This window comes from Ursus americanus, chromosome 2, assembly GCF_024610735.1.
Source record: "Ursus americanus isolate L20-20 chromosome 2, mUrsAme1.1.p, whole genome shotgun sequence".
NCBI lineage: Eukaryota > Metazoa > Chordata > Mammalia > Carnivora > Ursidae > Ursus > Ursus americanus.
Genome location: NC_142128.1, coordinates 39,370,560 through 39,383,567, shown reverse-complemented (window position 1 = coordinate 39,383,567; position 13,008 = coordinate 39,370,560). Strand labels below are relative to the sequence as shown.

Genomic DNA, 13,008 nt, shown 5'->3' with positions numbered 1-13,008 from the left:
GAGCCCTTCCCTCTCCTCTCTGCCTGGCCTGGAGATGCTGCACCAGGGACCCCAACAGGCAGGCCCGGCCAGCCGACTCCCTGAGCCCCCAGACGCACCAGAGTCAAGCATGGGCGCAGCCTTGGGAGGTTTTCCCACCACGTTTAATAAGAATCCAATTCCCAGCACAATTCCTGGGCTTTCCCCACCCTGTCCTCCCTGCGGGGGGCCTCGCCCCTGCTCCCCTGCCCCCCGCAGGGAGCACATGGTGCTGAGACAAGGAGGATGGGGCGTCGTCCCTCCTAGGGTCCGAGGAACAGAGGGACGTGCCGGCAGATCCAGGACACGTAGCTCATGACGCGGGTATACACCCCGGGGAAGTCGCGGTGACCACACCCCTGGCCCCAGCTCACGATTCCGACCTGGATCCAGGTGCAATTCCAGCGGCACACCAGGGGGCCCCCAGAGTCCATCTGTGGGGAGAGGATGCCCTCAGCGAGAGCTTCTCATGTCCCCGTGGCAAAGGTCCCACACTCCTGGGCTAGAAAGGGACAGAGGAAGTGGCCAGGGCCGCCTGGGGCCTCACCTGGCAGGAGTCCCGGCCCTTGCTCCCAGCACACAGCATGTCACCCTTGATGATCTGATCGTGGCTGTCAGAAGAGTTCTGATAGCGGTAATTACACTCCCTGTTGCCCACGATGGGAACTTCCACCTCCTGCAGGTGGTAGGGAGGGGGCAGCGGCACTGGGGAGGGGGGAGCCACTGTGTGAGAACCAGGGTCTCCCCTTCTTCCCATCGCACACATACGCCTTCCACTTGTGTGGGGTCTCCCCTGCCCATCGGGGTGGGGGGCACGGGCACCTCCCATTGCCAGTCCTCACCCTGGGGTCCAGCACCAGACCTGGTACTGTTTCCCCACGTCCACCATGCTCAGGACTGGCCGCACGGCACCTAAAGGTCCGGATGCCCCTCCAGCTCCAGGATGCGGGACTCCCTCGCCAGAGTCTGGGCTCCCGTGCAGTGTCCACAGCAGGACCCGCAGGCCCCCCGGGAAAATTCTGCCTCAGCAGCAGAGGAGCCGTGACCTTGGTGGGTCACCCAAACTAGTGAGCCTGGATTTCTTCCCCATGACACGACGGCCCCCAGCTGCCCTCTGACTGTGGTGGCCAGAGTCCAGGTGGCATCTGGTGGGGGGACATGCCTGCCCAGAGCAAGTTCCCGGTTCCTGAGGTCTGTTCCAGAAACTTCCTGTCCAAACCCTGGCATCACAGCCCACCCTGGGGATCCCAGAAGGTGCATGCGGTAAGCCGCTTTCTATAAGGGCCCAGCCCCCCCCATCCTTCCTAGGCTCCCTACTACCTACCGTCATCCGCGATGTCACCCCAGCCGGTCACCCAGCACATCTTCCTCCAGGGGACCCTCAGGGAGGCCACCGGGAGGGAGACCAGGTTGACATCCTCAGAGAGAGTCAGGGGGTCCTCCAGTCTGAGCAGGGCAATGTCTGCGCCTCCCTCTGCAGACAGGCTCGCGTTGAACTTGGGGTGGCGGATGATCTCGGCCACCCTGTGCAGCTGGTCGTGGTCATAGAGCCTCAGCTGGCCGACCTGGACCCTGAAGGTGCCAGCCTCCAGGTCCTCCCTGGGGGAGAGGGGAGCCAGGGCTTCTCAGGGCAGGCTGGGGGGCACTGAGAGCTGGGGGGCCAGGAAGCTCGCCTCCCGCAGAAGGACCACGCACACGCACACGCGTGCACACAAGCACGCACAGCCCCGGGAAGGGGGCGGCACTACTCACGGCTCAACACAATGGGCAGCCGTCAGCACCCACTGGGCGTGGATGAGGGAGCCCCCGCAGCTGTGCTGCCACAGGCCGTGGTCCATACGATAGAACCTCAGGCTGACCTGCCATGGATACCTCCGGGCTGAGACATCGCAGCCCCCCACGATGCCCACCAGCTCATGCCCTGGGCCGGAGTCTGCGGAAGCAAGTTCAGGGGCCATCAGGGGCCCAGACGATGACCTTCCCGGAGCTCAGGGAGGGACAAGGGAGGGGCGCCTGGGTGATGCAGTCGTTAAGCGTCTGCCTTCGGCTCAGAGCGTGATCCCAGCGTTCTGGGATCCAGCCCCACATCAGGCTCCTCCGCTGGGAGCCTGCTTCTCCCTCTCCCACTCCCCCTGCTTGTGTTCCCTCTCTCACTGGCTGTCTCTCTCTGTCAAATAAATAAATAAAATCTTAAAAAAAAAAAGGGGGGGACAGTCCCCATTCCTCCTGGGTGAGTCCCAGGGGCCCCAAGCACATTGGAGGGGATCAGACTCACCGGGGGTCACAGGCACAGAGCCCCCCAGCCAGGGGGAGGTCAGAACCAGCAGCCACAGCATCTGCAGGGTGGGGGAGAGCTCAGACCCCAACACTAGCTTTCTCCACAGCAGTTCCTTCCCAGGCCGTCCCTCCAGGGCCCCCATTTATCCTACTAACACAGGAAGTGGCCAGGGTGGGTCAGGCTTCTCGGGGGGACACACTGCAGCCAACAGGGCTCCTCCTTCCGTGGGGCCGGTGGTGACAGGGCCCAGCCTTGCTGTCCTCTGCCAGGCGGGCCGGCTGGACCCTGGGCAGGCAGAGGAGGAAAGCTCCCGGGGCCGCACTTTGGGAGTGGGTCCCATCATGAAGGACACAGTCATGAGCTTGATGTCTGCAGAGAGTGAGAAATTTGGTGAAAAGGGGGCCCGACCTGGCTGCTGTCTCAGGGAAGCGACTTCAGGCTGTGGCAGAGATGAACTTGGAGCCGTCTGCCCTTGGCCCTGGTGTCATCCTGCTGGCCCACGGTCCTGCTTTCTGGGCCCCAGTCACTCCTGGGGGTCGGGGACTTCTGAGCAGACTAGCACGTTCCATGCCCTGCTTCCCATCAGACATCGAGGCTAAGCTGGGACATCTCAGGACCGGAATTTCTGGAGTTCCTTGCAATGGGCATTGTTCCATTCTGTCTGGGATTCATGGGTGGTGCCCGAGCCAGGCTTGAATGTCCTACCAGGTTGTACTTTATCTTTCTTTCATGGAGAGTGTCTTGGCCTCCTGTGCTCACACAAGAGAGGGGAAATGAGGGGGCGTCCAGGGCCCAGGGTCCTCAAGCTGCCAGGAAACTTGTCTGAGACCCTCTGGGAGACCCATACTCCATTGGCCTCAGCCACTCCCTGAGGCACCACTGTGTCACAAGAAGAGCTTAGGCAACGGGGCATGACCCCCGGGCCCTTGGCCCAGCCCAGGCCGCACCGCAGCTGAGCCAAGGAGCCCCCTGCCCCAGGGAGGACAGGGAGATGCCAGGAGGTCCCACACTGCCCAGAAGAAGGGGTAAGAACCCCAGTCCCAACCTCAGGGCAGGAGACGGGAGCCCAGGTCTTTTCTGCTCCTGCTGGTTTTAGACAAATAGGGCCAGGGCGCACAGCATGGGGTAGGGTACTGGGGAGCCCCAGGGCAGGGCAGGAGAGTACTGGGTGATGGGCCCACTCCTGTCCTCTGTCAGGCCCTGGCTCTCTGCTCCCTTCAGCAGCCCCCACCCCCGAATGGGGCAGGAGGCACTGGAAAAGGCCTTGGGCCTCGTGCCAGCAGTTGCCTGGGGTGGGGGGCCTCCCACAGGCGCAGCCGGATGCAAAGCCTAGAAATGCAAACAGGGTCTTCCCTCAGAATGCAGGCATCTTTTGAGGAGACCCCGTCTGTCTGGATAGTCCCAGTTTGAGCCCCAGGGGACATGTTTCATGATTCAATGTGAGAATGTGAAAAAGCTCAGCCCTCGAGGAGGCAGTGGGCTCTGGTCATGGGGAATTCCAGCCTCTCCAACAGGCTGAGGGAGGCCCGCGGCCAGGCGCAGGCCAGCACCAAGACACACACATGCATACGCTCGCCATTCTGCATGTCGCTCGAGGGGAACAGAAATCATTTAGAACGTCCCTTTAAGAGCAAACGTCCCTTTAAGAGCCACGTAAGTATATCCTCAGGAACTGCATCGCCTCGCAAACCTTTGCCAGCCTTTGAAACAGTTTAGATAAAACTGTTCAAGGAAAATGTTGCAAGAGAGATATTCAGCAAAAGAAATCAAGTATCATGATTAAGGTTACTGTTATCTTTTTTTTAAAAGATAGTATCAAAGACAAAGAGAAGATAGGTCCAAGGTAACCTGGGACCAACAGTCCAGATGATATCGAGCAGGTGACAGAATTAGCAAATTCAGACCAGGAGGCAGGAGGCACGGGCTCGGTCCCCCCTCCCGTGGACACTTATTCTAGAAAACAGGCAAGAAAGGGAGAAAAAGAAACGGGGATAGTTGAACAATACAAAATAATGAATTAAGGTGGTAGGAATCAGTCTGAGCATATTGGCCATTGTAATAAACACAGAGCGAGCGAACTTACTGGAAAAAACACCGGTATCGGAGGTGGATATAAAACACATCCAGATACTCACTGCTTGCAAGACAGAAGCAAAAGTTGAAGGGAAGAGGGTAGAAAGGGTATTGCAGGCAAATGCTAGACAAAAGATAGCATGATTCGTTACGAAGTTCTTTTGATAAGTTGGACTTGGTCCAAATTTAAAAAATGCTCATTAAAAAACACTCCATGGAGGGGCGCCTGGGTGGCACAGCGGTTGATCGTCTGCCTTCGGCTCAGGGCATGATCCCGGCATTACGGGATCGAGTCCCACATCAGGCTCTTCCGCTATGGGCCTGCTTCTTCCTCTCCCACTCCCCCTGCTTGTGTTCCCTCTCTCGCTGGCTGTCTTTCTCTGTCGAATAAATAAATAAAATCTTTAAAAAAAAAAAACACTCCATGGAAACAGAAGAGGGAAGTCGCAGGAGGGGAGACATTTGCAGAAGATGAAATACTTGCACGCAGAACGTAGAAGCATTGTCCAAATTCCACAATGAGAAAACAAAACCCAAGGAAAGAAATCCTGAAAAGATTTACACACTTCACAGAAGGAGCCACGTGAATGTCAAACAGGAGTGTAGAAAAGTGCTCAATGTAATTCGTCATTAGGAAAATGCAAGTTAGGACAAATGCACCTATGAAAACAGTATTTTACAAAGCTGATCAAGCCAAAGGCTGGTGAGGGTGAAGTTAAGCAGGGACGGGCCGTGAGCGAGGGAGGTGAAAGCTTGCATTCACAGAGAGACCCTGTGCAAACATGCAGGTTGGCTCTATGCAAAGTCACCCAAAACCTGCAACAGGGAATTTGTGGGAAAACAACAACAAAAGCCCTTCAAATTAAAACAAAACAAAAAAAAGCACAGGTGCACAATCAGTGCATCCACGGAATGGACGGAAGAGAGCGAGTCTGGGCAGAGCGATACGAATAAACCTCAAAGGCGTGATGTGAAGCAAGGAGCCCGGACTGCAAACGCCGTGTGGTCCCATGTACATGACGTTCTGGAAAAGGTATGATTATAAGGCAGAAAACACGTCATCAGCTGCCAGAGGCCAGGGTGACAGAGGGCTCGGCCACAAAGGGGCACAGGGGAAGTCTGAGTGAAGTGATTGTTCCCCGGGTCTGTGCGTTTCTCTGAGCGCCTAGACCCACACAGTAAAATGGCTGGATTTTACTGATGTAGATTATACCTCGTAAACCTGGTGCTACAGAGGGAACATGGAAATAACAATTGTGGAAATCATCATGAAAAATAGGACCATTAAAATTATTTTAAAGAAAAGCACCAGGCATGGATATTTTAAAGATGGGTTCTATAAAAATTTTAAGCCATATATCAGCCCCGTTTTAAACAAGATCTTCCCCCAAAAAGAGGCAAAGAGTGAAACCCACACACCTTGTCCTAAGAAGCCAATGTCACCACCAGACCAGAGTCACTATTAGAAAGGAAAAGATCTGCTTGGGATTCTCCCTCTCCCTCTGCCCCTCCCATCACTCTCTCTCTCTCAAATAAATAACGAAATCTTTAAAACAATCTTTAAATCTTTAAAGATCTTGTCTTCTCTAGGGCCCACGGGATAATCCAGACCCTCGCAAGACCCTTCATCACGTGGTTTGCCGTATGACGCCCTTCCTGCCACTCCCAGAGATTGGGATACAGACACGGTTCACACTGCTCCAGTGCGGTGAGAGGGCCTGGTGAAGTGAGAGGGCCCTGTGCTCTGGCCTGACCTTGGCTCCCGGCGCAAGAGCCCAGGAAGGTTCTTACACGGAGGGTAAGACCCTGGATCATCAAAACAGGGGAGCCCCCGAGAGAAGAGGAAGCAAAAAAGCAGGTTTCACTCAGCCACATAGCTGGACCCCAAAGGCACCGTGTTCAGTGAAAGGGGGATCCCCGAACGCAGAATCCCCGACCAACCAACTGGAGCTCTGCTTGGAGGGAATTTGACCCAAGACAAGGACCCAGAGCAAACAGCTGGGGCGGGGCAGGCAGGCGGGAGGCGGGGAGGGAGGTGGGGAGGCGGGCAGGCAGGACCTCCTGCCCCAGCACCAACAGCACAGAGCCCACCAGGGGCGAGCTGAGGAAGATGGGGATATCTGGGCGCATCTAACACCACTGGGGAATATAAAGTCCAACACGGGGACGCCTGGGTGGCCCAGTGGGCGAAGCGTCTGCCTGGCTCAGGTCCTTTGTTCTGGGATCGAGTCCCACATGGGGCTCCCTGTTCAGTGGGGAGTCTGCTGCTCCCTCTGCCCCTCCCACTTTGTGCATTCTCTCTCTCTCTTAAATAAATAAAGTATTCAAATAAACAAAGTCCAGCACTTAAAACCCAGCACAAGGAGCAGAGGCCTTTGGTCTTTTCCTCTGGGCCTTGACCATCCCCTTCCGGGGTGGGAGGAGGATCGGAGCGCCAGAGCCACCGGCGCCACCGTGACCAGCAGCACAGCTTGGACTACAGGTGTCGGTGAGAACCACGGGTGCAAAGGTGGAACCTTCGCCGCTCCTGTCCTGGTCTGTTGATTCAGCTCTCAGTGCAGACCTTTCAGCAAGGGTTTGGGGGACTCCCTCCTTCATCCCTTAGACGCTCGCTGTGGAGCCAGCCCCCGCAAGACACTGTCCTAGACCCTGGGAGAATGTAGCCACAGACAGACAGACGTCCCTGGGCTCGTGGAGTGTGGAACGTCTAGTGTGGGACAGGTTGCCTCACCTCCTTTGCTGTACCTCCCAAAGGTTGACCAGTGCTGTGGGAGTTTTACGCTCCAAGAACGTCTTACACCAGGTGAGCGTGCCTCCCCGAGCACAAACGTAAGCAGCTTCTGGAGGCCCTCAAGGCCGACGGGAAAGCTCCAGTTGGCGGTGGATGGCGTTTACAGCGCCTGTCCATCGCCACCCTGGGAGTCCCGGAGCCCTGCCGCTAGGGGCACCCCGGCCAGGTGTTAGGGGACCTGGTCCCACCTGCAGCCGCCTTGGCCACGCCCCTCCTGCCCCGGGCGCGCAGGCCCTGCCGCCCTCGTGTGGCCACAAGGAGGTACTGCAGGCCTGTCGTTTTAAGCCGTAACAGGTCAGTGTGCGCGCATGTCCCGCAGCGGAGGTCAGTGAGCTGGGGTCAGGGTGCGCAGGTCAGGGAGCAGAGGTCAGGGCGCCGAGATCAGTGCGTACAGGTCAGAGAGCAGAGGTCAGGGGCACAGGTCAGTGCGCGCAGCTCGGGGCGGGGCACGCAGGTCAAGGAGCAGAAGTCAGGGCGTGGAGATCAGGGTGCGCAGGTCCGGGCACGGAGGTCAGTGTGCTGGGGTCAGGGCGCACAGGTCAGGGTGCGGAGGTCAGCACCCCACAGTCCTGGCAGAAGCTTGTTCCCATGTCCCCACACTCCACAGCTCACCTGCAGACGCGGCTCTGGGCTCAAGCCCCCGGTGCCCTGGGGGCGGCCCCACTGGTCCCCCACTGTGCCCAGCCTGGGGGCAGCTGCATTGCTGTTCCCCCAAAGCACCAGCCTTTCCAGGAGCCCTTGGAGGGCAGGGCTGTGTCTCTGGTTCGACTCTGGACCGGCGGGGGCGTGGGCGGAGCTGGCGCCTGCTGCAGACTGGGCACTCCGTGTGGGCCCCCCACCAAGGTGAACAGAAGACTGTCCCCCGCTCCCCCGAGTGAGGGCTCCAGGCTTGCAGGACGCGGCCGGAAGGGGGCGGCAGAGAGCACTGCTCCTGGAAGGTTCTGACCCGAAGGGTCCCAGACCCTGCTGCCCCTGGTTCCGGGGCTCCACGTGTTTTCTTTAAATGTGATCAGATGTTTAGTTAGGACCTGGGCTGAAATCAGCGTCCTCAGAGCACCAGCAGAAATGCAAGACCAGGGCCCCCGGTCACAAATAGAAACCCCACCAAAAGTGAGGTGAAAAGCAGGTGTTGCAGCTAGACTGACTACATACTGCTGTCGGGGGGAAACTGAGGCCCCTCCATCCCAGCACTCTGGAAGGAGGGGAGACCAGCGAGCCTCTGGATTTCCCAGAGGGAACTCTCGGATGCACTGGGAGCCATGATGCTGGGCCAGGCAAAGCAGAAGCCCGTGGCAATGCCTCTGCTGGGCTCTGGTCTGAGTCAATAAATCAGAGGCAGGGGCACATCCCAGGGAGGGGCAGAGTTAGGGTCATGCTCACAGCCTTCAGTGACACGGGGTGGTCAGCCTCCTCACGCCCTGACTGGATTTACCGGTCTAGTCCCTGCAGGAACCACACGGGTCCTGGTGGGTGTCTGGATGCTGTGCTGGTGTCTTTACTAGGACAGATCAACCTCCCTGGGCACTTGGAATGTGGCTGTTAATGTGGCGAATGTGTTCTTTCCGAACGTCAGAAAGGAGAAGGCCCATGGGGAAGGACAGCGGTGCGCACCTGTGGCCTTGCCGGCGATCACGTGGCCGTCCTGCAGCACATCCCATTGGTCCTCTACACTGGTGACATCAAGATTGTTGGACTGGAGCGCACGCATCGGTAAGACACACGCCAGCCAGGGGCGCGATTCGTGCGTGAAGATTTTAGGATATGGTGCTTTGGGGCACGTTGAGACATCCCTTCCAGGACGAAGGACAACTTATATGTTGCACGTCCTGCCACCAAAATAGAGGTGTCTTTGGGTTTGGGAGGCAGTATACTCCATAGTCCGACCCAGTTATCAAGCGACAACGCATATATCACCTGCTGATTTCGAGGGCAGCCCAGGACAAGAATTTGCAGCAGACCCGGGCCAGCACCAGTGACCCCAATGCCCAGGCTAGATGACTTGGCACCATGAAGGTCATGATCTTACCAGGGCCTCACGGCCAGTCAGGGTAGACTTGGCCCTAGAACTCTGTACTCTGTGGCTTGTGGCCCACCCAGACTGCCTGAACATTCAGCATGCAGGATCTCTAGGGCTGGAGCACAGTCTGGGCTTTCTCCCTTCCCTACCCCACACCCTTACTTCAACCAGGAGACCTGTCCCTAGCCACGCAGGGGCCCTCCCACTGCTGGCTCTCAGCCTCGGGCATCCGGCTCCTGCAGAACATTCCTGCTTCCCGTAGCTTCCTCCACCGGCTCTGGGAACCTGTGCCTTCCTGGAGGATGAGGCAGCCAATCAGCTGGGCTCCCCTGGCTCTGAGCCCTGTCAGGTAGAGCACCCTGGTCCGAGAACCCCACAGCCTGCGCTCACTCAGCACACCTGCCCTAAGGCTCATGCTGATTCCTAAGCACCCGAACTGCAACCTGAATAAGACGTTGCCCCTGCCCCGGGTGGGGCCCCTCGGCCCCCTGACCGCCCTCCTTCTCAGGGTTGCCATCCAGCCCTCCGCTCCCAGCCCCTTGCTCTCCCACCATGGCCGCCAGAGGGCACTGTTTAGATGGTAGCCCCACGGTGGGCACCACCAGGCTGGATGCAGGCACGCACCATGACCGTCAGGGACGAGCACCTTCCGAGGCCTCGGAGCCGTGGGGAGGGTGTCTCAGTCTGCCGGGCCGTCACAACAAAGCCGCAGCCCGGGGCTTAAGCAACAGACAGTCCTCAGAGTCCTGGGGCTCGAAGTCTGAGGTCAAGTTGCCCTGGTGGTTGGGTTCTGGTGAGTCCTTTCCTGGCCTGCAGATGCCGTGTTCACACGGAGGAGAGAGACAGCGACCCCTCTCTTCCTCTTCTTAGCAGGATTGGGGCCCCCCCGCGACCGCACTTAACCTCACGACCTCCTGAAAGCCCTACGCCAAATACAGTGGCACTGGGGGTCAGGGCCTGAACACATGGATTTGGGGGACGCAGTTTAACCCCACGCAGAAGCTGTGAGAACCCAGCGGGGCCACACACGCCCTGACCCACCACGGAACCTGGGCAGGCGAGTGCTCGGGGCAGCGGGGTTAGGTCTGCTCCCCAAACTCCCGGCACATGCCCTGCCCTGCCCCCCCACGCCCACAGTCTCCATCTCACCCTGCATGGGCCTCAGTTTCCCCCTCTGTTTATCCCTGATCTTGATCCCTCTTCTGTGAGTCACTGGTCTCTGGTCTTCCTCGGCCAACCGGCTTTTCAGGCTTTGCTGTTTTTCTACTTGGTGGTGGTGAGTGCTTTATTTATTAAGCTTACTTAGCTTTTCCTTTTCTTTTTTTTGAGATTGTACTTTTAAGTAACCTCCACACCCAACATGGGGCTCGAACTCAACCCCGAGATCAAGTCACATGCTCTACTGACTGAGCCGTCCAGGCGCCCCAGAAATGTGGGGTTTTACCGCATTGCGTCTGGTGACCCGGTCATCAGCAGCTAAACACACGTCCGACGGCTCCCATCTAAAAACCAGACAGAACTCCCTCCTCGACCCTGTTCCCCTGCTCCCTAGCGAGTGGCTCTGGTCTCCAGGACCGGTTTCTGGTCCTCCCACCACACCGGCACCCCACAGCCCTGCGGCTGGTTTCCTCAAGTCACCAGCAACCTCCACCGGGTGGTCCTGACCCACCGTCCTGGCAAGAATTCAGGCCTTTTGTGGTATTATTATTATCATCGCGGTAAAAATACATAATAACCTAAACTTGCCACTGTAACCGGTTTCAGGTGAAGAGCTCAGCGGCATTCGGTGTGCCTGCAGCGCTGGGGGGTTCCAGAACACGGGCTTCCCCCCAAAGGAAGTTGTGCTCACAAAGCACGCACGCCCCACCCCCAGCCCCCCAGGACCGCGGGCCCGTGTGTGTCTCTGAATGTTTCACACGCGTGGAATCCCACCCCGCGCGGGCTCTGTGCCTGGCTTCTCTCCCTCCGCACACTCTCGAGGTCTATCCTGGTCGCGGCGGGCATCAGGGCTTCAGGCCCCCGTGTGGCCTCGCGGCTGTCCGCCCTCTGGCCGGACCCGTCCACGTGTCTGCATCTGTGCTGACGACCTGTGCGTAGTCCCCACGTTCTGCCTGTCGGGAACAGTCGCGTGAGCGCGTGCGGCCTGCTGGTGTAGGAGCGCCTGGTTTCAGTTCTTTGGAGTCTGCGCCTCGGAGTGGAACCTCTGGGTCTTGCAGGAAGGGGCTTTCAATGCTAAACCCAAACGGGGACACGGGGGCCACCCTCGTATCGCCTGACCTGCCAGCAGCCTTCACCCTGCGGTGGCACTCTGGCTCTCCCCGACACCCCTCTGCACGCCCCCCTCTCTGCCAGCTCCTCCATAGAACCCCTGGCCACAGGCTCTAAGTGCCAGCATCCACACCCGATGCAGGCCTTGCCCCCTGGGTGCCCCTCTCCTGGGTTGCCTCCGCCATCCCTGGGCTTCAATATCCCTGCACATGACGACGCCCGGATCTGCACCTCTGGGGTGGTCTCATGGCACCCGGAACCCAGCGGGACCCAAACTGGGCTCCTGCCCACCCCCTGATCCCACGGACCTGCAGACCCCTCGCGTCCCCAGTGGAACTGCCAGTTGCCGGCTACCCAGTCCCGAAGCCGGGGTGTTACCCTTGACCTGCCCCGTTCTTCCCACTCCCGAGCACGAGTCCCAGACATCCCACTCCCTGCCAGCCCCTCTCCCCTTCCATGACCAGACCACCAAATTCCTTCCCCCCAGATTGTGCCAGGAGCCAGCGAGCTGGTCTCCCTGTTGGTCCTGCCATCTCCAAACTGTTGTGCACAACTTGTGACCTACCTAGTATGCAAGCCCACCCGTGTTACTAAGACACTTCCCATTTCCCCCTTCCCGCAGGATAAAGAATTCCTTGCCACACCCCCTTCCTGGTCCTCCCACTCCAGCCCTTCCTAATCACTCCCACCCCACCTCCCTAACTGCGTCCTTTGCCATCACCCTCCAGACCCTCCCAGCACTGGCCGAGATGTTGCCTCCTCCAGGAAGGCTGCCGTGACTTGTGAGAAAGCCAAGGGCCCTTCCTCTCTGGCCCAGGTGTGCGTATCTCATTTGCAGAGCCATCTCCTCTCTGGACTGTAAGCCCCAGAGGCACTCGTGGCCCCTGATACCCCGTCCCCAGCTGTGCCCCCAGCATGAGCGCACAGTCAGTAAGCATCCCTGTGTCGAAGGTGCCAGAGAATACCTGGCGGTGGAGGCACCTCAGGACCTTGAGCTCATTCCCCCGGAGCAGGCACACCTGCGGTGAGTCAGCCTCACAGCCTACTGGGGGGCGGGGGAGCTGGCGGGTGGGCCGGGGAAGTGGTGGCCGTGGCTGTCAGGCCCTGGGAGAGGCCCTGGTGGACAGGCCCCTGGGAACGGGGAGCACAGCGGTGGTGGCGCTGTGGCTGAGCGGCCCTCCCTGCCTCGGGGCTCTGGGCAGCGCGTCTTGCTCCTCTGAGGCTGCACCCCTCCTCAGGGATAGGCCGCCAGCGACCGAGACCCAGCTCCCTGCGGGACGCACGTCCTTGGTCCTGACCATCCCCAGGACCTGGTGCTGGGCGTGTGGAGACGGAGCCCCAGGACACGGAGTGGACATGTGACAACGGCCTTGGAGCACGTGGGTGTCCTCACAGGAGGTCAGAGTGGGGGCGCAGAGAACGTGAGTGCACAGGCGGCTCTCAGGCTTCGAGGAGCTTGAATTCGATACTGCAGAACTGCAGCATGAAGGAGGCATTCGGGCTCCGGGTGAGATCATCCTGAATAAAATGAGAGAAGGGCCCCCCTCTGGGCCCCTGTGGCTA

The 13,008-nt window shown here is 59.0% G+C and overlaps 1 protein-coding gene and 1 long non-coding RNA gene across 3 annotated transcripts; one reads left to right on the top strand and one right to left on the bottom strand.

The window, feature by feature from the left end:
• Nucleotides 1–261: 261 nt before the first annotated feature.
• On the bottom strand, nucleotides 262–2,402 carry LOC123783773 (mastin-like). The gene is made up of 5 exons (XM_045784772.1): nucleotides 2,294–2,402; nucleotides 1,771–1,951; nucleotides 1,343–1,617; nucleotides 566–723; nucleotides 262–452 (listed from the first exon to the last, which is right to left on the bottom strand). Exons 1-5 carry the CDS (start codon nucleotides 2,352–2,354, stop codon nucleotides 282–284), a joined length of 846 nt encoding a protein of 281 aa, XP_045640728.1. The 5' UTR covers nucleotides 2,355–2,402; the 3' UTR covers nucleotides 262–281.
• A 4,372-nt stretch (nucleotides 2,403–6,774) lies between these two features.
• LOC148110551 (uncharacterized) lies at nucleotides 6,775–13,008 on the top strand. Of its 2 annotated transcripts, none has more exons than XR_015721175.1 (3): nucleotides 6,775–7,172; nucleotides 8,734–8,870; nucleotides 12,284–13,008. It is a non-coding gene; the product is annotated as an uncharacterized LOC148110551 (long non-coding RNA). The 2 variants fall into 2 exon arrangements; XR_015721176.1 differs by lacking the exon at nucleotides 6,775–7,172 and adding an exon at nucleotides 7,610–7,670.